This window comes from Typopeltis vanoorti, chromosome 17 (assembly GCF_054136105.1).
Source record: "Typopeltis vanoorti isolate ZY-2024b chromosome 17, IOZ_Tvanoo_1.0, whole genome shotgun sequence".
Classification (NCBI taxonomy): Eukaryota; Metazoa; Arthropoda; class Arachnida; order Uropygi; family Thelyphonidae; genus Typopeltis; species Typopeltis vanoorti.
In genome coordinates this window covers 75,936,279-75,960,313 of record NC_143565.1, presented here as the reverse complement: position 1 = coordinate 75,960,313, position 24,035 = coordinate 75,936,279, and the positions used below count along the sequence as shown (strand labels likewise).

General features: G+C 35.4%; 1 protein-coding gene across 2 annotated transcripts in view; it reads left to right on the top strand.

Annotated features, from left to right (window-relative positions):
- Positions 1–24,035, top strand: part of LOC150097510 (uncharacterized) — a 235,351-nt gene that overhangs the window by 125,209 nt on the left and 86,107 nt on the right. For both annotated transcript variants that reach the window (XM_090407294.1, XM_090407295.1), the window contains 2 exons: positions 7,724–7,819; positions 20,293–20,346. In XM_090407294.1, coding sequence (XP_090263420.1) covers positions 7,724–7,819; positions 20,293–20,346 — 150 coding nt within the window. The remainder of the gene's footprint in view (positions 1–7,723; positions 7,820–20,292; positions 20,347–24,035) is intronic.

The window sequence follows — 24,035 nt, the reverse complement described above, 5'->3', positions numbered from 1 at the left end:
CTTTCATCAGAAGATATCAGAAGAAACCAAATAACTTGGATACCAACAAGTCATCTGGTCATGATGATATCACACTCAGGTTTGCTTACCTTGTTCTCCTGAACCAATACCCATCCTGTATTATCTTTACAGTCTTTCATACTCATTGTCTGCCAGATACCCTTCATCATTAGAAACAAACCTATGTTCATCCCAAAGAAAGGATATAGAAGCCAACCATCAGACTATTATCCCATTGCACAGTCACATCAAAAATAACGAAGAAAGTCACAATAGTCAACTTCTAGGCTCATCTGTCAATCAGTCACCATATTCCCTCATATGTATTCCCTCAAAATCTTGGTACATACCAGGTCTCCTTGTCAACATCACCTGTGGATCCAAGCTAGATAAAAGTTGGTGAAGCTTGTGTAGCTGCTTTAGATATTTCTAAGGCATCTGATTGGGTCTCTCACAAAGTCCTACTTACCATTCACCCTTTAATTGGATTACCAGTTTCCTCTCAGGTTTTTCATTACATTTCATAGTTCATGGCAACTTTTCTTCAGATTTCTCCACCAGTGCTGTAGTACTCTAGCACTCTTTACATTTACCCACACTCTTTTTACTATTCATAAATGATCTTATCTCACTATCCCTAAATCCTATCTATACTTTTTCTGATGACAGTACTTTACTTTCCATTCTCATTATTCACTTGACTTGGGATATAGGTGCACTGCACATACATCCCAAGCTACAAGATTTCCTATTATCAATGACTTCAATACTGATTCCTTGCTATATTTTAGTGGTGGGCAAGGGCAACCTTGTCAATTTCAATACCACCAAAACACAACACTGTTTTATTTTGCAAAGAAAAATCACACTTCACCTTTGATATTACCCATATCTCTTTTGGACTGACTTAAATCTATAACCTGCTGTGCATTCTGACATAAATCCTAAATTTGCTCTACCTTATAATATTGTGAGAGCAGTATGCTAAGAAAGAGAAGTTTTTGGTAGTATGTGTGAAAACTTTAAAATATTATTGCTGTCAAGAAGAGAACAATTTAGTTAACCAGTGACCTTTCCCTTGTAGACTCCTTCTCTCATAGGAATGCTCTTTCCACTTTTTCTATTGAGAGGGGGGGGGATAAGAAAGTCATGCTCTCTCTTTTTTTTTTTTTTTTCCCCCCCCTGGATTAGTCCTTCATGTTTTGCAAACATTTTGTCATTTTTCAACAAAGTTTACATCATACTCTATACACAATTTTTCTATCACTGATTGAGATGCTGTGTGTGCTGATTCTGTATAAAGTTCACTATGATGTTAGAACTCTTCATGAACAGCTTGTTTCAGCTGTTCGTCATTTGAAAATGATATTCTATGGAAGGCCAAACAGCTAATGGTCAGAGGGTTCCAGGCTGCAGGTAGAATGGAGAAGATTGGTCCAGCCAAATGTTTGTAGCTCTTGTGTTGCAAATCAGTGTGAGATCATACAGTGTCATGTAGAAGGAAGGGCTCATTCATGTTTTTGATGCACCAAATTATATGGATGCATTTTTTTCATTTTCTGGTGTTCTGAACTGATCGTGTGACTCTCCAAAAACAGTCATAAGCACAGTCATATCCTTGTCCCAGAATATGATTTCCATGGCTTTGCTAATGAAAGGCTGCCTTTTGAATTTCTTTCTGCACAGTGAACTGAAATGCCTTTCCCTCAGCTCTTTTTTTTTGGTGGGGGTAATCATATTGGTGAACTTATGTTTCATCCCCTGGACTATCATCATCATCACCACGAACCATTGGCTCACTGCCCGTTGGTGTCCGATGCCTCCTTCACTATATTCTTCCACCTTTCTTTATCCAGTGCATAGTGTCGCATTTTCTGTGCACCCATTCCACACCAGTCTTTTATGTCGTCTATCCATTCTCTATATGGTCTACCTCTTCTGTTTACACCATCCATAATACCAAACATAAATGTCTTTATTTTCCTGTCCTCACTCATTCTACAGATGTGACCAAATAATTGTAGCCTCTGTTTTATAATCTTCTGCATTAGATTCTCTTTTGGTTGTATCTTCCGATAGAGTTCTTCATTTGTAGTTTTCTGTACCCATCGTATTCTTAGAATCTTTCTGTAGCAAGTTCTTTCAAGTACCAAAATTCTTTTTTTTGATTCCTTATTTATTACCCATGTTTCAGATCCATACAGTGCACTACTAAAGATGCATGTTTCCAGTACTTTTAGTTTTGTTTGTAGGCTGATCACTTTACTTTTCCATGTTATCCATGGCCTTCAGATTTGTTCTTCCCTTTGCAATCCTGATCTTTATTTATTTTTTACAGTCCAAATCATACATCATTTTACTACCCAAATATGTGAATTGTTCTACATTTTCTATATCAATTCCATCCACTTGTATCTTTTGTTTCATGTTCTTCTCACCAAATACCATTCTCTTCATTTTTGTTGTTGTTGTTGTTATCTTGTCCTTTGAAGAGTCTTAGATGCTTCCATGTGCTCCTTGAAGTGCTTTGGCTATGTGGATGATTTTGTTTGTATATAGCTGTTGTTCAGGATTAGGATCTATTTTTTGCTGTAATTGCTGGACAGGTAAAGATGTGAGTGGGTGTCAGTTCAGTATTGTGGCAGTTGTTGCAGTTTCTATATGTTCTCGTATCATCTGTATTGATCTTCATTCCTCTGTAATGTCGTGTTTGTAGTCTTGCTATCATGGTTGGAGGTCTTTCTGTCAGCATTGATTTTGGGAATTTGATGTTGTATCACTGATTTCAGTGGAATTAGTTTAGCTTATGCTAGTGCATTAGCATCAACAAGAGTTATCATGTGAGTTTCTTGGTAGAGCTTTCTGGCCTCTTTTGCTAATTTATCAGCTGCTTTGTAATCAATGCCTACATGAGCAGGAATCCATTGTAAAATGCAACTTTTTCCTAAACACTTTAGTTGATTTAAGAGTTTATGGGTGTCTTGTGTGAGCTTGGTATTGCCATTTTTGATTGCCTCTATAACTGATCTTGAGTCACTGTAAATTATAATTCCCTCAGATTGTTGAGATGATGATAATTTTAAGTAGGCTTCAAGTGCTTTATTTATTGCTAAAGTTTGCTGGTAAAATTGGAAGAATTTTTCCAATGAAGAGTCTGTTCGTTTTTTCCAAGTTCATAACAAGTTCAAATCATCTCTTCCCTTCCTCATTTAACAATTTCAGTGTTTTTTTGTAGTTCTCTTTCATCTTCTTCAATAATAACAATGTCATCTGCAAATCTCATATTGTTAATTCTCATTCCATGTACAGATATTCCTTTTGCATCTTCCTTCAGTTTGCCCATTGCTCTTTCTAAATGTGCAATGAAAATGCTTGGTGATATTGGTCCCCCTGTCTAGTACCTCTGCTTGTTCTAAACCATTTCCCCAAATCATCACCTATTCTAACTGCTGCAACTGCATTTATGATAAACATCTTTTAATATAGCTATTAGTTTTTTATCAATTCTGTAGGATTCTAGAACTGCTAATATCACTTTCTGGTCAATATTGTCAAATGTTTTCTGAAAATCAACAAGGCAAGTATATGTGTTTTTGTTTTTTCTTCTAGCTTTCTAGAGTCTACAGTGAAACTGTAAACTCCTATTATTCCCTTAGCAATGTGTAAAACTTTCTATGCTCAGTTTGAAATGGAAAAAATCATTCCTTTTTTACTACTCCTCATACAATTATTTTTATTGGTACTGTTCCACTGAACTGGTTGGCACCAATCCTTCATTTCCTCCTCTAAACCATAAACACATGAACAGCTGCTGGTCAACATCCATTCACTGGTTAGCCCCAAACGTATTGAACACTTCTCATCCTCTTCTTTCATACCTTATACCTCTGTGTTCTAAATGAGTCTTCCACATACAGTTTCTCTAAGTACTACAACCACCTCCAATTGTTAAAAAAAAAACATATCAGCAGGCTCCTTTTTTTCTAGATCATTTACCCATATGTTGTGCCAAAGCTATAAGTTTGGCAACCTCACCTGTATGGGATTAATATATATATATATTTGTATTAGAATTTATGCAGTCAAACGACATGTTTATTAATTTAATTTAAATGACTAAAACACCGAGAATAATAAAGAATAAGTTTAATGGGAACACTACTAGTTTCGTTGGTAAACCAACTTCTTCAGGTGTCAAAGTACAAATATTAAACAATAATCTGGCAGAAACATTACATTATAACAACAACAGATCTACTAGAAACTGTAGTACAGTTTAAATTGGATTCGCGCTACAGCTACATGTTTATGCGTGCATGTGATATCACGAGAACGCCAGCACTGGATAGCAGAGCTGTGCGAATCAGGTAAACCATAGCTAAGGCTGCTATGATGAACTTGAAAGACGTATTCTTGAGTCTAAAGAAATTACACTCGATTCAACCCATATGAATAGCAGTCTTAGCTACAGTTTACCTGATTCGCACAGCTCTACTATCCAGTGCTGGCGTTCTCGCAATATCACACGCATGCATAAACATGCAGCTAGAACTGTAGCGCGAACTCCAATTTAAACTGTACTACAGTTTCTAGTAGATCTGTTGTTGTTGTTATAATGTAATGTTTCTGTAAGATTATTGTGTTTAATTCTTTGTACTTTGACACCTGAAGAAATTGGTTTACCAATGAAACTAGTAGTGTCCCCATTAAACCTTATTCTTTATTATTCTCGGTATTTTAGTCATTCAAATTAAATTAATATATATATATATATATATGTATGTAGAAAGTATTTTACCTTGGGTATAATAAATGTTAAAGATACCAAGCTATTTTAAACCTGATTTAACTCCATTTCCCAAGTAAGCAAACAGACAAGTAAGTCAAGTTTGTGCCTGCAAGTATTGCAAGTCTAGGTGACCCCACACGTAGTGCAAGTCAAGGCAACTCATGGTAAAGGTGGATAAGCTCTGATCACTATTCTTAATATTTACCCTTAATGCAAAGCACATCTCCTGGAGGAGATGTATGATGCTATGTATTAAAGGCAAGGGGCCACTACCCAGATTGGTTTCGACCTTTATTGAGGTCTCATCAGTGGGAGCCAGGCTAGAAATCCCAAGATTTTAGTAATACAGAGCTTATAAGTATTTTACCAGAACAAGTTACCAAAAGGTGTTTTAACCTTATTAAATAAAAATCTCAGGATGAGAGATAGATGTAGAAAAAAAATATATATATGAGTGTTATGTAAGTAGAAAGAATTTTAGCATGGATGGATGGATGGAAATGCATTGCCAGGGCAGGCGGTATATGCCATATGCTCAGTATATTCTATATGAAATGCATCTGTAAAGGAAGTTTATATTTTACTTGGTTAGACTATAATCAATTTAGTTTAATCCTTTATCCAAGTGTAAGCAAACAAAGTTTGCACCTGAAAATATCTTCACGACTGAGTGCAACACCAGGCAAATCCGAGCAGAGGTGGACCAAGCGCTCATCACTCCTTGTCTCAGTATCTCCCATAATGCAAAGCACATCTCCTTGCAGACATGTATACTGCTATGCATTAAGGGAAGGGCCACTGCCCAGACCGGTTTCAACCTTTATTGAGGTCTCGTCAACCAGACAAGACGTATAGATATACGTCCAGGTTACCATGGATATGAAGTGCATATTGAAAGTGTAATACCATTGATATTACATTGAAATATATGATGGATACGAAGTGTAGAGGAGTGGTGTTATTACCTTACCTCAGTCCTGAAGATGTTTTCAGGTGCAAACTTTGTTTGCTTACACTTGGATAAAGGATTAAACTGAATTTGTTATAGTCTAACCAAGTGAAAAATAAACTTTCAACATCTTTCTCTAAATCCAGAGTAATTCAATAATAAGGTGGTACAGCTGTTGGCAACTCCTATAGGTAAATATGACCTCTCCTATTGCTTCTGCCTTAGTATCTTCACGTTTGGGTCTGCCTCCCATTGACGAGACCTCAAAGGTTGAAACCGGTCTGGGTAGTGGCTCTTCCCTTAATGCATAGCAGTATACATGTCTGCAAGGAGATGTGCTCTGCATTATGGGAGATACTGAGACAAGGAGTGATGAGAACTTGGTCCAGACCGGAGTTGCCTGGTGTTGCACTACCTTACTTCAGTCCTGAAGATATTTTCAGGCGCAAACTTTGTTTGCTAACACTTGGATAAAGGATTAAACTAAATTTATTATTGCATCTGTAAAGGGTTTAGACTCATGAAGTTTTGTGACTCTATGGACACCTGGAAATAATACCAAAACAGTGGGTGTCTGCTTACTACAAGTAACTGGAACCAGAATAAACAAATTTCATAATCAGCAAGCAATGGGAACCACTTTTATAATCTAAATTACCAATTTAGGTTTTCTTATTCCTTATAAATGGTGGTTTTATAAAGAACGTGTAAAAATAAAAATGTGTTTGTGAACATTATTTTTTATAAATAAACACAACTTGGTAAATTATGAAATGAAAAATTATAAAAATTTCTCTAATGAAAAAAATTTAAATGCAAAAAGATTTTTTGGAAGCATGCTCAAAAAAAGTAAATGAACATATAAATATCCATTGCAGTATAATTTGTTTAAAAAAACTTGAAAATTATAACAAAACATTTAAATGAAAAAAATGTTAAACCAATATGTAAAACAACCATACACTCAGTTCTTTCAGCTTTTTTTAAATGATTTAACGTTCAGATCCATAAACTTTCTAGCTTCACTAGCATTACTTGTCCTTTTTTCTGTGAGTGCATGGTATGGTAAACGAATCATCAACTCAAAAAATTATATCAAATCACTAAACTTTGCTTTTAATGATAAAAATAGTTTAAATGTTCTGAAATCCCAAAGTCACAAAGTACATATGCATATATGTACTCTGTGAGTGCTTCAAGCCCTTGACCAAGGGTGTGTCATGTATGATATATAATCATAGTGTTTCCTTGCATGTCTTTTATGTTGGTTGTTCTTTTTCCATAAGTTGAGAAGGAAAGTTTAAGCTTTGTTCTTTCTCTGTCATTAACTGGAAACAAAATAAATAAAACTAACTAATACATAAATATGTAGAAAATGGCCAAAATTTAACAGGCTTTCAAAACTACATTGAATACACATATCTGTTTAATACTTATTTTATTGCATATCTTGTGGGGTTCAGTGCTTTATTCTCAAGTTCATATTTGTTGCTAATGTCACAGATTGTCTGCTCAAATCCCATGTTCTTTGTGGAATTCTTTAGAGTAGCTAAATTTCATTGTCTGTCATGAGACTATCTTGCTAGGAGAGTTAAAGTGCCATGTTTGGTTTCTACAGAAGGGTTGCCATATTACATTACTCTTAGCTCACTCATAATACTATTGTTCAGTAGGCTTACTGCTGTATATCAGTGCAATTATCATTAAAAAAAAAAAAAAAAAGAATTATGCTACTGGCTAAAGCTATAGTATACAACACGCATATATGTGCTGTATCTTCATTTATGAATGGGGAAATATTCATATAACAAAGTACTCATTGGTTTAGATATTCTATTGATTGTTTTAGCATAAAAAAAATAGTCCATTTTTGAATTACACAGCATTTCTATTCTTGATTTCTTTTTTATACCAAAGTAAAAAAAAAAAAAAAAAAACCTTAATTAAAAACATTTCTTTGCATTTAATTAACTGATTATTTTCAGGTTCCTTAACAAATGAAGATGCTATTCTTTTTACGTCTTCAAGGAAGGATCGTACATCTGTTTATGCTGGCAGAAGAAACCTTAATTATTTGCAAGGTAAGTCTTAAATTTAGTTTGTTTGCAGATAACATGGACATTGCAAATCAGGAGAAAGCATTATTAACATTTATGCTTACAGAGGGAATCATTTCTGCACCTTGCAGTACTGAGGATGGTAGTGTGCTATTAACCATTAGAGTTGCTAATTAAAAAAAAAAAAATCTCATATATAATAGTTTAGTTATAATTCAACATTAATGAATGAGATATTATAAGAGCCAATAGTTGACAGCAGTATATTCAAGTTTGGTGCATATTTTCTCTCTTCCTCCACCATCTTCACATGTGCAGTGTGGATGATAGTGGACATGCTCAATATAAAGTAACTAGGGAGTAGGCAACTCCTCTATTCAAAGTGCAGCAATAAAGCATTTCCAGAGGCCAATAGGTATTACACAAGTCTGAACCTGATGATAATGTGTCAGGATGCTTCCTGACCATCTAGTGAATAATCCTGTTGCTACTTACTCTTCCAAGTTGAGACTAGAGGAAGTTTAATAAACCAGTATGCACAGATCACTGTTGATGCTATTCTTGGACTGGTGTCATTCTTTTAACCTTACTGCATGTGCCTGCTGCGTACTTTCTAGTTGTGAAAGACACCACAAGAAATAATTGTGGTATTGCAGTTTAAAAAAATCTCCCACAAAACCAACAAAAAATATCCAAGAATACAAAAAAAAAAAAAAAAGAAAAAAAAACATAAAAAGTAAATACCTTAAAAAAAGGCTAACCATGCAAAATCTCTTAGGGGGGAGGAGACAAAAAACTCTTCCACATTGGCATCATCTGTATTCTCAAACACTAATGATGTGTATCACCTCCACTTGCAGGTATCCACACTTGATCAGTTAGTCCTCACTGAACCCCAACTGGCATCTTTTATAACTACATTCAGCATTAACTATTCTAATTACATCCACATAATTCCTTCTGTATATAAAAAAAAAAAAAAACAGCATATGTACATTTGTCAGGTCTAACAATTCCATGCCAAATGTTACTAAAACATGAGTCCCCTTGTTACAATGGTGCTCTTTCCCATTATTTTCCCTGCTTGTATTGCTCTCCTAATTCTGATGACGGTGCTCTCTTCTTTGATTATTTATATCTGTAAGTTGATTTTCTATGGACTGATTAACCAAACAGATCATTGCTTGAAGATCTCAGCATTCATAATTCAAACTGGCTTTCTTTCCTTTCACAGATAAAAATGATTTAGTATAAATAATATGCATAAGTCTCCTAACACACTGAACCTTTTCTTAACCAGTTCTCTCTCTCTCTAGATACACTGTAGATATGTTAGCTCTCTTTTTGACAGTTTCTCTCATAATTTTGTTCTTTTGTTACAGATTGACCTTCCCCCAGAGAATCTCGGTTTCATATCCTATTGCACTACAGTGGTGATAATTGGAATTATCTCCAGATCGCATACACATTTTCCATGGTTGGATTATTGTTTGCATTCTCCTGATCCAAGCACCTGCTTCCACTGAACATTTGAAATAAGGGCATTATTACCACTCTATATAAAAGACCTGATCTCTTTCCAAGCTCTGGTTCTCCTAGTGCATCAAAGCAGTCTTTTGGGAATACTTTATGGGAAAGACTATTCCAGAGAACAGGTTAATAGAATGAGAGATGAATGTGAGTACAGGTTCAGTGAGTTAGCATTTCAGCTGTAAAATGCATGTTAGGTAGCTGTTGCCCAAGTTTTTATTGTAGGTTTAGTAGAAATATGTAGAATAGTGGATACCAGTTCTGCTGAATAACACTGATTGAAATATCTCTAGAAAAGACACAATGCAGAAAAAACTAAATGTGAGACAGTAGTTGGAGCAAATCTCAGAGAGAGAGAGAGAGAGAGAGAGAGGTCATCACTTAAACTCTTCTCTTGAAAGTATCATGAATTTTTAGAAAGATTCTATGAATATGATTGCTTAGGCTTTTAGAAAGGTTTTTGGTTACCCTGACTTGAGAGCAGTATTCTACAGTGTATTTGGGATTTGGAGTTTAGAAGCTGAACAGATGAAAAGGAACATATTTTGAGCAAAAAAGATGTAGTTTTTTGGAAGCAAAAGTTGCTATTTGAAGTGTGTGTGTATGTTTGATGTTTGTGCTAAAAAAGGGATAAGTGTTTGTCAGGAGATATCTAGCTTAACTGTTGAGCTGAGAATTATCAGAGGTAAATGGAGAAGAACTAAGGATTTTTTTTATTATTATTATGAGGTAAAAAGACAAAAGAATTTAAAGTGACTAAGTTGTCATTACCCCAATGAAGATCAGAATCTGTGCAGATCAGATTTTAGGACCCTGGTTATAGAAAATCTTGAAGCTTGAAATATTTGAGAACTGCAAGATTTTTCATAAAAGTAGGAGGCATGGAGAGTGCTGTTATCACAAGAACTATGGATAAGATTTGAGGTCAACGAGAGAAAGTTGTTTATGTATATGAGGAAGAGGGTTGATGAAATACCTGAGCTCTGAACATCTGTGTTAGGAAAATCTGAAGAGTGAACATAACATTATATCATTACATGTAGTGCTTGATCTGAGAGAAAATTGATGACTGTTACAAATGATGGAAGGCAGACAATAAGATGGCATTTCGCTGAGAAGCCCTTGATGCCAGACCTGATCAAATGCCTTGGAGTGCAGTAAGACAGGCTTCTATAAATCTCTCTGTGACGCATGTCTAGAGGTGGGTGATGTAGACAAGGAGATCTACTGTGCATTTTGACACTGTCAATCATATTAGGGATTCCGTATTCATTATATGGATTCCGCTAATTATCTGACAGCTGTCCATGTGTTGGAGAATTTGACTGTTGACGAAATTCTCCATTACTTTAAACACCAAGGTTAAAGCAATTGGTTGGTAGTTTGATTATATATATATATATATATATATATCATCATCATCAAATTCCTGCCATGTACCCTCAAGGGGTGTACAGGATATGACAGTACTACATGAAAAAATTACATCATTACTAACTTCCTATCTACAATTTTCCTCCAAATCAGTCTGTTACTTGTCAAGACTCCAACATTATCAGATCTTATATTTCTATCGTCTAAGGCACTTTGTACCGTATCAATCCACCTATATCTTGGTCTTCCTCTGGGTCGTTTTCCTGCCAACCTGGCAGAGAACACTTGTTTTGCTAATCTTTCCTCTCCCATTCTATTTAAGTGACCATACCATCTGAGATTAGCTCTGCTAACGCATACTTGGATGCTGACAATGTCAAGTTCTTTCCTAATATCCTCATTTTTAATATGATATTGCCATTGATGCCATCTGTTCAAGCCTCTAATCTTTCTCAGGACTCTCATATCTGCGGTCTCTAGTGTTTGGTCAAGTGTTTTACTTCTGACAAAGCTCTCAGATCCGTAAGTTAAAATCGGTTTGAACACTGTCTTGTATACAGCGAATTTAGTATTCCGACTAATTTCTCTCTTATTCCATATGAATTTATTCAATTGATTTCCTACCATACCAGCTTTGTTGATTCTGTTGTCTATTTCCATATTTAATTTACCATCTTCACTAAAAATCGTGTCTAAGTAGCTGAAATGTTTTACTTGTTCCACAGGTTCTCCATTCACAACACAGTTGACATTTTCAATGATTCTGCCTATTTTCATTGTCTTTGTCTTTTTATTGCTGACCTTCATACCATATCTATTACAACAGCTATTCAATTTAGTCAGAGAATCTTGCAGACTTGTAGCGGATTTATTTAGAAGTATAACATCATCCGCATAAAGCAAAGAGCTGACATTAACATCTCCAATTTTGATATCAGGTTTAATACCACATTCCTTCATAATGTGATCCATATAGATAATGAATAACAGAGGGGATAATGTACATCCTTGTCTCACACCAGATTTAACATTAAACCATCTTCCTGTACTTCCTTCAATTCTAACTGCTGACTCACAACTCAAATAAAGACTAAGTATTGCTTGATATAATGCCCCATTGACACCATATAACTGCAGCGTATTGAATAGCTTCTCTCTTGGCATCTTGTCATATGCCTTTTCCAAATCGACAAAACTTAAATACAGATCTTTGTTATATTCCCATGCTTTCTCGACTATTTGTCGTAAAGTGAAGATCTGATCCTGACAGCCTCTATTTGGCCTGAATCCAGCTTGTTCTTCACCAAGCTTTTCTTCCACAATTCTTCTCAACCGTTTCTCAAGTATACTTGCATAGATCTTGCCAGGAACACTCAGTAGGGAAATACCTCTGTAATTCTCACATTCAGTTTTATTTCCCTTTTTATATATGGGTACTATGAGAGCTCTACTCCAATCATCGGGTATTCGTCCCTCTGTCCAGGCTATCTGAACTATGCAGTGCAGCCACTGTAAGACTCTTATACCACCATACTTCAGCATTTCTGGTCGAATATCATCTACTCCTGCTGCCTTTCCACATTTCAAGCCTTTGATGGCTTTTTCTACTTCAAGTATGGATATGTATTCCTGACTGCATGCCTGGTCAGTGTTTTTTATCACTGTGCTGTCATCACTGCTTGTTTCATTTAGCAGTTTTTCAAAGTAATTACTCCATACTTCAAGGATATCTTTTTCTCCTGTTTTCATTTCACCTTTATCATCTCTAATTCCTTTTACAGCACTCTTTCCTCCATTTCTAAGCTTCTTCAACAACCTCCAGAATATTTTGCCACCTTCTTGATATTTATTTTCTATATTCTTGCCAAAGTCCTCCCATGACTTTTGTTTAGCTAGTTTTACACACTGTTTAGCTTTCTTACATTTGTCTCTGTATTCTGTAAGAGTAAAAGCTGACTTATTTGCCAGGAACTTTTGATATGCTTTCTTCTTTTCCTTCATTGCCTCTTTAACTTCCTGTGTTCACCAGGGAGTTCTGATTTTTTTTATCTTTGCACACAACCTCACCACATGCCTCTCTGGCAGAATCAATCAATGTTTCCTTCAGAGTTTGCCACTGAATCTCCAAGGTTTGATTCCTGTTCTCAAACACTTTCATTTTCTTTTCAATAATATTTCTGTATTTTAGTCTACAGTTTACATCTGAGAGCTGCTCAACTTTTATTCGCTTTAAAACTTTCTTACATGTTATTCTTTTCAATATGAAATTCAATTTTATCCTGCTCAAGACTAAATAGTGATCACTTCCAATTTCAAATCCTCTGTACACTCTGGTGTCCTGCACCAGGGAGAAAACATCACTATCAACAATAACATAGTCAATGAGACTTTTCTTATTCCTAGCCTCTTCTCTCCATGTGAATTTGTGCACATTTTTATGTTGGAACATATATATTAATATTATCGTTCATATTTACTCAGTAGATAATGTTATAAAAAATTAGTTTGAATGACTATATACCTTTTTAATAGCTGTATTTTTCAAGGAAATTACAATGCAGACTAATATGTTAACTAAAATAAATTTAATTAATACTTCCAATATTTCAATAAAGTCAAATTGCCATCATCATCAGGGAACAAAATATAATAAGATATGTGCATGCAGGCACTACACTAAGTAATGAAGATGAAGCTTGTCAACTGAGAGCAGTCCAAGTCTGGACTACCTATAAAATTCATAATGTGCCATTATGCCCATTGATTCACTCACATACAAATTAGCCACATCTTTAGCAAAAGTGCTTTCCCAATATACTGGCAACAACCCCTCATACATAAAATAACTCAGTCCACTTTAAAATATAGTGGACTGAGTTATTTTATGTTATTTCATCATCATCATCATCAAATTCCTGCCATGTACCCTCAAGGGGTGTACAGGATATGACAGTACTACATGAAAAAATTACATCATTACTAACTTCCTATCTGCAATTTTCCTCCAAATCAGTCTGTTACTTGTCAAGACTCCAACATTATCAGATCTTATATTTCTATCGTCTAAGGCACTTTGTACCGTATCAATCCACCTATATCTTGGTCTTCCTCTGGGTCGTTTTCCTGCCAACCTGGCAGAGAACACTTGTTTTGCTAATCTTTCCTCTCCTATTCTATTTAAGTGACCATACCATCTGAGATTAGCTCTGCTAACGCATTCCTGGATGCTGACAATGTCAAGTTCTTTCCTAATATCCTCATTTTTAATATGATATTGCCATTGATGCCATCTGTTCACGCCTCTAATCTTTCTCAGGACTCTCATATCTGCGGTCTCTAGTCTTTGGTCAAGTGTTTTACTTCTGACCCAGCTCTCAGATCCATAAGTTAAAATTGGTTTGAACACAGTCTTGTATACAGCTATAGTGTTCCGACTAATTTCTTTCTTATTCCATATGAATTTATTCAATTGACTTCCCACGATACCAGCTTTGCTGATTCTGTTGTCTATTTCTATATTTAGTTTACCATCTTCAGTAAAAATTGTGCCTAAGTAGCTGAAATGTTTTACTTGTTCCACAGGTTCTCCATTCACAACACAGTTGACATTTTCAATGATTCTGCCTATTTTCATTGTCTTTGTCTTTTTATTGCTGACCTTCATACCATATCTATTACAACAGCTATTCAATTTAGTCAGAGAATCTTGCAGACTTGTAGCGGATTTATTTAGAAGTATAACATCATCCGCATAAAGCAAAGAGCTGACATTAACATCTCCAATTTTGATATCAGGTTTAATACCACATTCCTTCATAATGTGATCCATATAGATAATGAATAATAGAGGGGATAATGTACATCCTTGTCTCACACCAGATTTAACATTAAACCGTCTTCCTGTACTTCCTTCAATTCTAACTGCTGACTCACAACTCAAATAAAGACTAAGTATTGCTTGATATAATGCCCCATTGACACCATATAACTGCAGCGTATTGAATAGCTTCTCTCTTGGCACCTTGTCATATGCCTTTTCCAAATCGACAAAACTTAAATACAGATCTTTGTTATATTCCCATGCTTTCTCGACTATTTGTCGTAAAGTGAAGATCTGATCCTGACAGCCTCTATTTGGCCTGAATCCAGCTTGTTCTTCACCAAGCTTTTCTTCCACAATTCTTCTCAACCGTTTCTCAAGTATACTTGCATAGATCTTGCCAGGAACACTCAGTAGGGAAATACCTCTGTAATTCTCACATTCAGTTTTATTTCCCTTTTTATATATGGGTACTATGAGAGCTCTACTCCAATCATCGGGAATTCGTCCCTCTGTCCAGGCTTTCTGAACTATGCAGTGCAGCCACTGTAAGACTCTTATACCACCATACTTCAGCATTTCTGGTCGAATATCATCTACTCCTGCTGCCTTTCCACATTTCAAGCCTTTGATGGCTTTTTCTACTTCAAGTATGGATATGTATTCCTGACTGCATGCCTGGTCAGTGTTTTTTTATCACTGTGCTGTCATCACTGCTTGTTTCAGTTAGCAGTTTTTCAAAGTAATTACTCCATACTTCAAGGATATCTTTTTCTCCTGTTTTCATTTCACCTTTATCATCTCTAATTCCTTTTACAGCACTCTTTCCTCCATTCCTAAGCTTCTTCAACAACCTCCAGAATATTTTGCCACCTTCTTGATATTTATTTTCTATATTCTTGCCAAAGTCCTCCCATGACTTTTGTTTAGCTTTCTTACATTTGTCTCTGTATTCTGTAAGAGTAAAAGCTGACTTATTTGCCAGGAACTTTTGAAATGCTTTCTTCTTTTCCTTCACTGCCTCTTTAACTTCCTGAGTCCACCAGGGAGTTCTGATTTTTTTATCTTTGCACTCAACCTCACCACATGCCTCTCTGGCAGAATCAATGTTTCCTTCAGAGTTTGCCACTGAATCTCCAAGGTTTGATTCCTGTTCTCAAACTCTTTCATTTTCTTTTCAATAATATTTCTGTATTTTAGTCTACAGTTTACATCTGAGAGCTGCTCAACTTTTATTCGCTTTAAAACTTTCTTACATGTTATTCTTTTCAATATGAAATTCAATTTTATCCTGCTCAAGACTAAATAGTGATCACTTCCAATTTCAAATCCTCTGTACACTCTGGTGTCCTGCACCAGGGAGAAAACATCACTATCAACAATAACATAGTCAATGAGACTTTTCTTATTCCTAGCCTCTTCTCTCCATGTGAATTTGTGCACATTTTTATGTTGGAACATGGTGTTAGTAATAACCAGTCCATGTCCTGAGCAGAAATCCAACAGATATTTGCCATTATTATTAGCTTTGCTCTTTTCTCCAAATTTTCCCAAAATATTTTTGTATGTCTCACAATCATTTCCTACTCTACTATTTAGATCCCCAACAAGGACCAACTTTTCCTTTTTCATTGTGTCAGTTGCTTTTTCTAAAGCCTCAAAAAATTCCTCCACTTCTACTTTAGTAGAACCTTCTGTGGGACCATAGGCACAAATAAGTCTCATTGTCCAGTTCCCCATTCTCATATTTGCCTACATTACTCTACTTGAGACTGACTGCCATTCAAGAAGATTAGCCTCGTATTTTGTGTTGAATACTATGGCTACTCCTTCTTTTCCTTGATTGTTATTGCCTGAATATAACATTTTGTATTTATTGCTCAGAAAGATCTCACCAGTTTTGGTCTTTTTTTGTTTCAGTCACCCCTATTATGTCGATCTGGTACTTATCTAATTCCTCAGCTAGCTCCATTTCTTTGCCATTCAGGCTTCTTACGTTGATAGTACCGATCTTTAACTCTGGTGATGTTGAGTTGGGGTTTGTTTTCAGATTTGTTCCAGTAGCTGACTTTTCGTTGTTCGCCCTGGTTCCCTGGCGAAAACAACGGGGGCCTTGTTTAACCGGGCGACGCCCCAGCCGGCATGAAATTTTGTCATGTTGTACCATCATTTTTTATTTTGGTTTAACCAATAAGAATACAATTTGGTCGGCTAAATCCCAAATTGCCAGCCCATCCTCATTCGTTCAGTATCAAAGTAGATACCCAACAGGGTGCACCACGAGAAGGTGAGGATTGGACATTAGGTCAGAAGCCCTGGTCGGTTCTCCGCATTCCTTTAAAGGCTATGTGGAGGTCTCCTCTCAGTTATACAGCTTTAACCCTTAAGCACCCCCTTTATGTTATTTTATGTTTTAAAATATAATAAAGCAAATATAGAAAACCTTGCACTCTAGAACACTGACATTATGGTTAATTTCAATGTGTTATCTCTGTTCACTAATGTCCCACTTAAAGACACTTTAGACCTTATTGAAACTGAATTTTCTCCTGATATTTCAGCCTTGTTTAAGTTCACAATGAACTCTGGCTGTTGTCTTGTTTATCACTATGAACATTTGGCAAGGAAAATTCTACAAACATGGTGGACAGCCATGCCCCCACCCCCCAGCTAATTTCTTCATGGAAACATTTGAAGAGAAAGCTCTGAACTCTGCCCCATATAGATCCACTGTTTGGCTATACTTTGTTGGTGATGTGTTCTCCATTTGGCTGGATGCCCTGGATGCTCTCAACATATTTTTAACATACTTAAACATTCAACATTCCAGGATCCAGTTCATAGAAAAAGAAAATGACAACAGTCTCCCCTTCCTAGACACTTTAATTGCATACCTGAAGAATCCTGACCATTCTCCATTTGCAGAATGGAAAATGTACCCCCCCCCACACACACACTGGTAGATGCATTCACAAGCAGTCACACTCCCACTTCTTCCAACAGTCATCCCCCCCCCCCTGACCTCCAGAACAGAGATTACACCAAAGCTGTCACTATTTCATATATCCAAAAAACTAACAATCTTAAAAAAATACAATCTTGCAACCACTTACAGATTATATAAAAAATTAGCATCCCTTATCTGCTCCACCAAAGACCAGCCACAGTTCATGGACCTGCCCAAGTGTTTACCAAGTCCCTTGTAGTTTCATACTATCCTACTATGACCAAACAGACAGGACAGCAAACATTATGCTGAACATAAGGACTATATCTGTTTCTATCACTATAGCCACTCAGGACTTGCTGACCATGCTTTGGACATCTGCCATAGAATATTCTGGAAAAAAGGCACTCTACTCCTTCACAGCACATATAATATGAAAGACTTTTTTCTTCAATCTGCTTCTGCCTTAAGAAACTACCCTGACCTCAACAAATATGGTTTCATGAAACTCTCCCAAATTTGGGATGCTCTCATCCCCCTGTACTTCAGCCCAACAGCAAAGATGTTCTATTTGGCCCACTAATGGGACATTGTTTATGATTTTAGGCCTACTCTCAGTTGACATGCTTCATCTTCATTACTTAGTGTAGTGCCTGTGTGCACATATCTTATTATATTTTGTTTCCTATTGATGTCAATTTGACTTTGTCAAAATATTGGAATTATTAATTAAATTTATTTTAGTTAATATATTAGTCTATGTTGTAATTTCCTTAAAACATAGTTATAAATAGTCAATATACGAGCTTTACCACCATACAAAAACCTTTTTGGTATCCAGGTTGTTCAGGATTGCTCTGTTTTTTTTTTTTTTTTTTCTGGCAGAGAGCTACAAGAGGCATGCAGTGCAGTGGAAAGTTGGAGATGATTTGCTTTGATCATCTCTGCAGGGGTTAGATGAAGAATGATTATAGAATGTCAGCTTTATCCTTAAATAATTTTGCAGATGTGTCATTTGCATGAGAGATGCAGAAGCACAAACAGAAATTGCACCTAAGCCTTTGCAAGGGATAAGAAGGCATGACTGCTATTTGTGCAAGAGATGAGCTTTTACATTGTTCTTTCAAAATCAGACTCAGCTTTTTAATGACTGTTTAGTGTAGATTGCAAATAAAGCTGAACTTTTTGTCTCATTTGGGACCACTTAAAATATGCTGTTCAATATGAAGGAAGCTTGATTGGGAAAAAAGTTGTCAGCTCTGTTAACTAGAGTTTGGAGGTGGGGAAGATGATGGGAAAGTTTGCGATATATCTACTGGCATCAATGGGTTTTCTGTAAACGAGAAAGAAAGAGTGTCATTGGGAAGATGTGTGATTGGAGTGTCTAGAAAAGACAAACTGTTTTCTTTTCTGTACTGAAGTGGATTCTGGGATACTGGCTGTTGAGATGTGGAGAAATGGGGAACACGTTATCAGTGTATTTTAGTCAAATAGAAGAAGGTCTGAGAATTTCATCAGTAAAACTATTATGGGTAGGCCAAAGGATGCAATTTACTGAGCAGGTCTGAATGCTAGACTAAGTCAGATGCTCTAGAATTGTGTAGAGAGCAACAGCAGTTTCTCCACATCTTTCCATGGCGTGAGCCCATTGGTGGGTATTGTAGGCTAAGAGATCTGCTGTGGATCTAAAATGGTGGAATCCATACTATGGTTATTGATTGGTTAGCTGATGGATTTTTAGAAGTGAATATGTTGCTGTTGATGGCCTTCTCCATTATCTTGAAAAGAACTGAGGTGAGTGATTGGTCAGTAGTTTTGAAGAAGGCTTTAAAACTTTTTATTATTTGTAAAACATTTAAGTTATTATTTATTTATTTAATCCTATCATGGATTGCACCATTATGAATAAGCTTTAAACTATTAAATCTTGTCTATTGCACCCATCGTAAAAATTGCGAAAAATTAAAAACATCTCATTAATATTAAGATACATTTTAAAAATATATGCAATATTAAACTTTACTTCACCAACAGAACTTGTCTTAATGTGATTTGTTTGTCTGTCTAAAAAGACAAACAAACAGCAAACTGGCCAGAGGATACAAACAATGAACATTCTAAATAATCAAAACCTGCTAATCTCCTTGCAAAGTATCAATGTGCTTGAATACTCAAAGATCAACTTTCTCTTTTCTCATCCAGAAATATGTTGGGTTTCTGGCTCGTTTGGTCTTTCATACTATGGGCAGGCAGAAAGTTCTGCAATGGTATGAATTGAAAATTCAACCAAAATGGAAATCTAGAGCAAATTGGTTCACCTAATGGGTGAACCAATTTGCTCTAGATTTCCATCTTTTTATTTGGCATAAAAAAATAATAATAAAATAAAATGTGAAGTTAGTAGAGCTAATCTGTATATTTTATTTCACTTTGTCATTCTTTCTCCATTCCTGCTCCTGCACTTCTGTTTCTGATGTATCCATTATTGTTACTTCTATATATTAAATAGAAGCAGTTATGATGGATTTTCTTTCTTACAAAATAGTCAAAATTGTTCATCACTTTTCCTCTGTCTAATGAAGGATGGTTCCAGTTCTCCATATATTCTTTTCTGATTACAGTCACTGATGAAGGAATAGTTTGCTATGGTGAATTTCCATTTGGAAGAGGCTTTGGCAGGGATTCTGAGTAATTGGCTATAAGGAGAGAGAGCTCATTATTTGTTATGGTTGTAGTTGATTTTAAAACAGTAATTTGTTATAAAAACTATATATTAGATTATTTAAAATTTTTCATTTGACACTCTTTAATTTTGTTATTTTATAGAGGTGCAGTCACTTCAAAGCATGTGTCTCAGGGTTCTAGCAGAAAATATTGATGGTAAGTTAGTATATTTGAAGTAATCTGAAGAACTTTTTTTTTTTTTGCAAATAATTTATTTAAGATTGAATTAAAGTATATTTATTATATAGTAACATTTATATGTGTATGTTATATTTTTCTGTTGTTATATGGATCAGAGACATGGAATTGACAAAGAAAGAAAGAAACAGGAAGTCTAGCTTTTTTTCAGGAAGTCTGGAAAAAGATAATCAACTACCATTTTTGGATATCCTAATCAAGAAACTAGCAGATGGATATATCAAACTAACAGTCTATCGCAAACCAACACACATACACGACGCTACCTTCATTTCAAATCAACTCACTATATTTCCCAGAAGCTCAGCATAATACATATGCTCAAAAATAGAGCCATGAACATTATCTCAGAAGAAAAAGAACTCTATGATGAAATTACTCATATATCAGAGACATTAATAAAAAAATGGCTATCCAAGGAATCTATTCAACAAGATTCTTCATAGAAACACCCACAACAACAACCTACCATCACTCAATACAGTTCATCCATAGTTATTCCTTATGCAGCTACAGTGCCCGAAAAGATCACAAAACTTTTTAAACCTTTCAACATCAGAATTGCATTCAAACTGGTCAAGACTGTCCATCATGTTTTAAGATCGCCAAAATACATTAATGCTTTTTTCAAACATGCTGGAGTGTACAACATCCCATGTGCTTATGGTCTAAACTATATAGGACAGACATTGAGAAGCCTTGAAATTCGAAAAAAAGAACATATAGGATATGTTAATAACAACAGAACAAACAACTCAGGTCTAGCCCATCATTTCGCGATTACTAACCATACCATTGATTGGGATAGCAGCTCCATGCCTTACCTAGAAGATTTCCGTTCGAGAAATTTCAAGGAAGCCGTTGTAGTCCTCTGTTCTGGAAAAAATCTTAACAGAAACCAGGGAATGATAATAGCTGAAATATGGAAAACCTTAATAAGATCACTCAGTCTGCCAGAATTTAATTTTGCTCAAAACTACAGAACATGCTCTCATAACAGTGACTAACACAACATGCTCCATGCGTGTAATGTTACACTTTCTGTTTTAATGTTTAATTTATATGATAGTGTTACTTCATTTTTTCTGTACTAGCCACTTTGAGTTTTTTTTTCTTAACCTTATAAGCCCTGAAGAAGCTGGACAGCCCTGTCGGTGAAACTTGTTGGTATTAGATGTTTATAAATCATGGTCAATTAAAGATCAATATATATATTTCATTTTAATTAAAGAAACAGGAAACCAACTAGATCTCAAACAAAAGTGTTTGTGTAAAATATTTAAAATATTTTGGTCCCAATGTGCAACAAATGATGAATGATATAAACAGAACAAAAAAAGTATCACTAGTGAAATAAAAAGATGCAGATATAATTGCTATAATTGCATTAGGCATACTAAGAATGAACAGTGGAGACTTCCAAGGGTAGCTTTGATCCCAGAAGAAAAATGGGAAGGCCTCAATGAAAGAAAAAGAAAGATAGGTGGCCTGTTAAGAGAGAGATGGAGAGTCGCAAAATTAGTTGAAAGATACAAGGTTAACTGGAGAAAATAGATCTTGGCTTTGTGTGCTGCAGGACACTAATAGGATAGGTAAATAAGCAGGTATAATTTTTTTGTTATACATGTGGAAGGTGTTGAATAGACATGTTAATATTGTGTGAATTGAAGGAATTCATTAAATTGTTCGTTAATTTTTTTTTTCCTAGGTTAAATTATATTTTTTACTCTAAAATGATATATGCATGTTAGAGATTTTCAAAGACATGAACATTATAAAAATTTTTTAGATTGTTTAGAAATGATTTTTGCTTGGTGATGATGATGATTTATGATTTTAATGGTGCAAGGACAGCAAAAATCATACTGTGCCATATCAAAGGTTTATAGCAGTACACAAGGTAACATCACAAACATCCATGCCTGCAGCAGGATTCGAACCCACAGCCTGTTGGTTGGAGAGCAGGTACACTAACCACTCAGCCAACCAAGCTAGCTGATTTTTGTTTGGTTGCAATATAAAATGGTGTCATAAATTAAGCTTGTTTGCAGAAAATATGGTTTGCATGGAGTAAATTGTAGAAGTTTCAGCTTAGAAAACTTTGTTAATTTTAAATTCATTAAAAAAAGTAACCACATATGCTTTAATTGGTTGGCTAAAATACTTTGAAATACTATATGTCAGTAAATCATTTGCCTTTTACATCAGGAAGATGAACTTCTTATATGGAAGTTAATTTCAAGGAGAGTATTGTGGACAAATTTCAAAATGGGAAATGAATAATGAGACTTATTTGTGCCTATGGTCCATGGTCCCACAAAAGGTTCTAGTGGGGAAGAACTGTAGGAATTTTTTGAGTCAATAGAGAGGGTAACTGACATAAACACGGAAAATGTTTGAAAAAAAATTGGTGAAAATGGCAGAACTAATAATAATGGTAAGTATACAGTTGACGCTCACCTTAGGGAGTGCCAGAATAGTTTAGTAAAGCAGTGCTATAGTTTCAGTGTGCCTATTGGTCTTTGGACAGGATCTAAAATAGTTGCTGTAGCATACTTGCTGAATTTCTGTGCGGAACATAGACTAGTCATACTAACACCACATCCCAACATAAGATATGCATTCATTTTCATGGAGAGAGTACATGAGAAATAAGAAAATTTTTTTTAATCAACCCCCACACATGAAAACTCACAAACCTTCTAACATAATAGCACAATGTGTGAGAAAGTCTTTAGGGATAAAGAAGGAATCTGTTGATGTGTTTTTGACAGTCTGGAATTGTATCCATTGAAGAAAATAACATGGGAAAGGCCGTTCCAAAGAACAGAGGTAGATGGAATAAAGCAAGAGGATTAGTTAGTGTGATAAGTTTGGAGCTCATTTGTATATGGATGTTGACCAGTTGTTGCTCTTGTTCTTATGTGAGTAGAGGAATGGTAGTGGCCAGTATAGTTAGCAGAACGAATGAAAATAAATACCTATAAAAAAGACTGAATGCAGAAACAAACCATAAGCATCTATGAGAAAGCAGTTTGAACGAGTCTGTAAGAAAGAATCATCATTTAAGTGGACTGTCCACCTGAATACAGTCAAGCATTTTTAGAGAGGTTTTGGGTTCACTACCAAAAATGTAAGAATGATATTCTAAGGTCGGGCAGATTTATAAGGTATTAGGAATTGTGCAAGAGAGAGATAGCATTTTGAATGAAAATACCAAATTTTACTATGCTCAGGAGGCTGTGGATATGAGTGTTTTTATGCCAGGATAGCCCAGATTTGAAAGTCAGCCCAGGGAGGAAAAAACTGATGATGACCAGTGAGGGATTGTCAGAAGCATGTAGGCAGAGGGGGGGGGGGGTCGAGCAAGATCTTTCTTCTGAGAAATTGTGTTTTGATAGCCTTGAAATTCATTATAATATCTTCACTTTAGAATAGTGCAGGGATCAATATTTAAAATAGTGATTAGAGAAGATCTTGAAGCTTAAGTTATGTAAGCTCTACAGGTTTTCTTAAATGAGGAAGATGAATGCAGAATACTGCATTCATCTTTCATCAGCAAAATCATGGATAAGATTTGAAAATAAATATCTATAAAAAAAAAAAGTCCTGGATGTATAACCTGAAGAATGTGGATGAAAGCATGG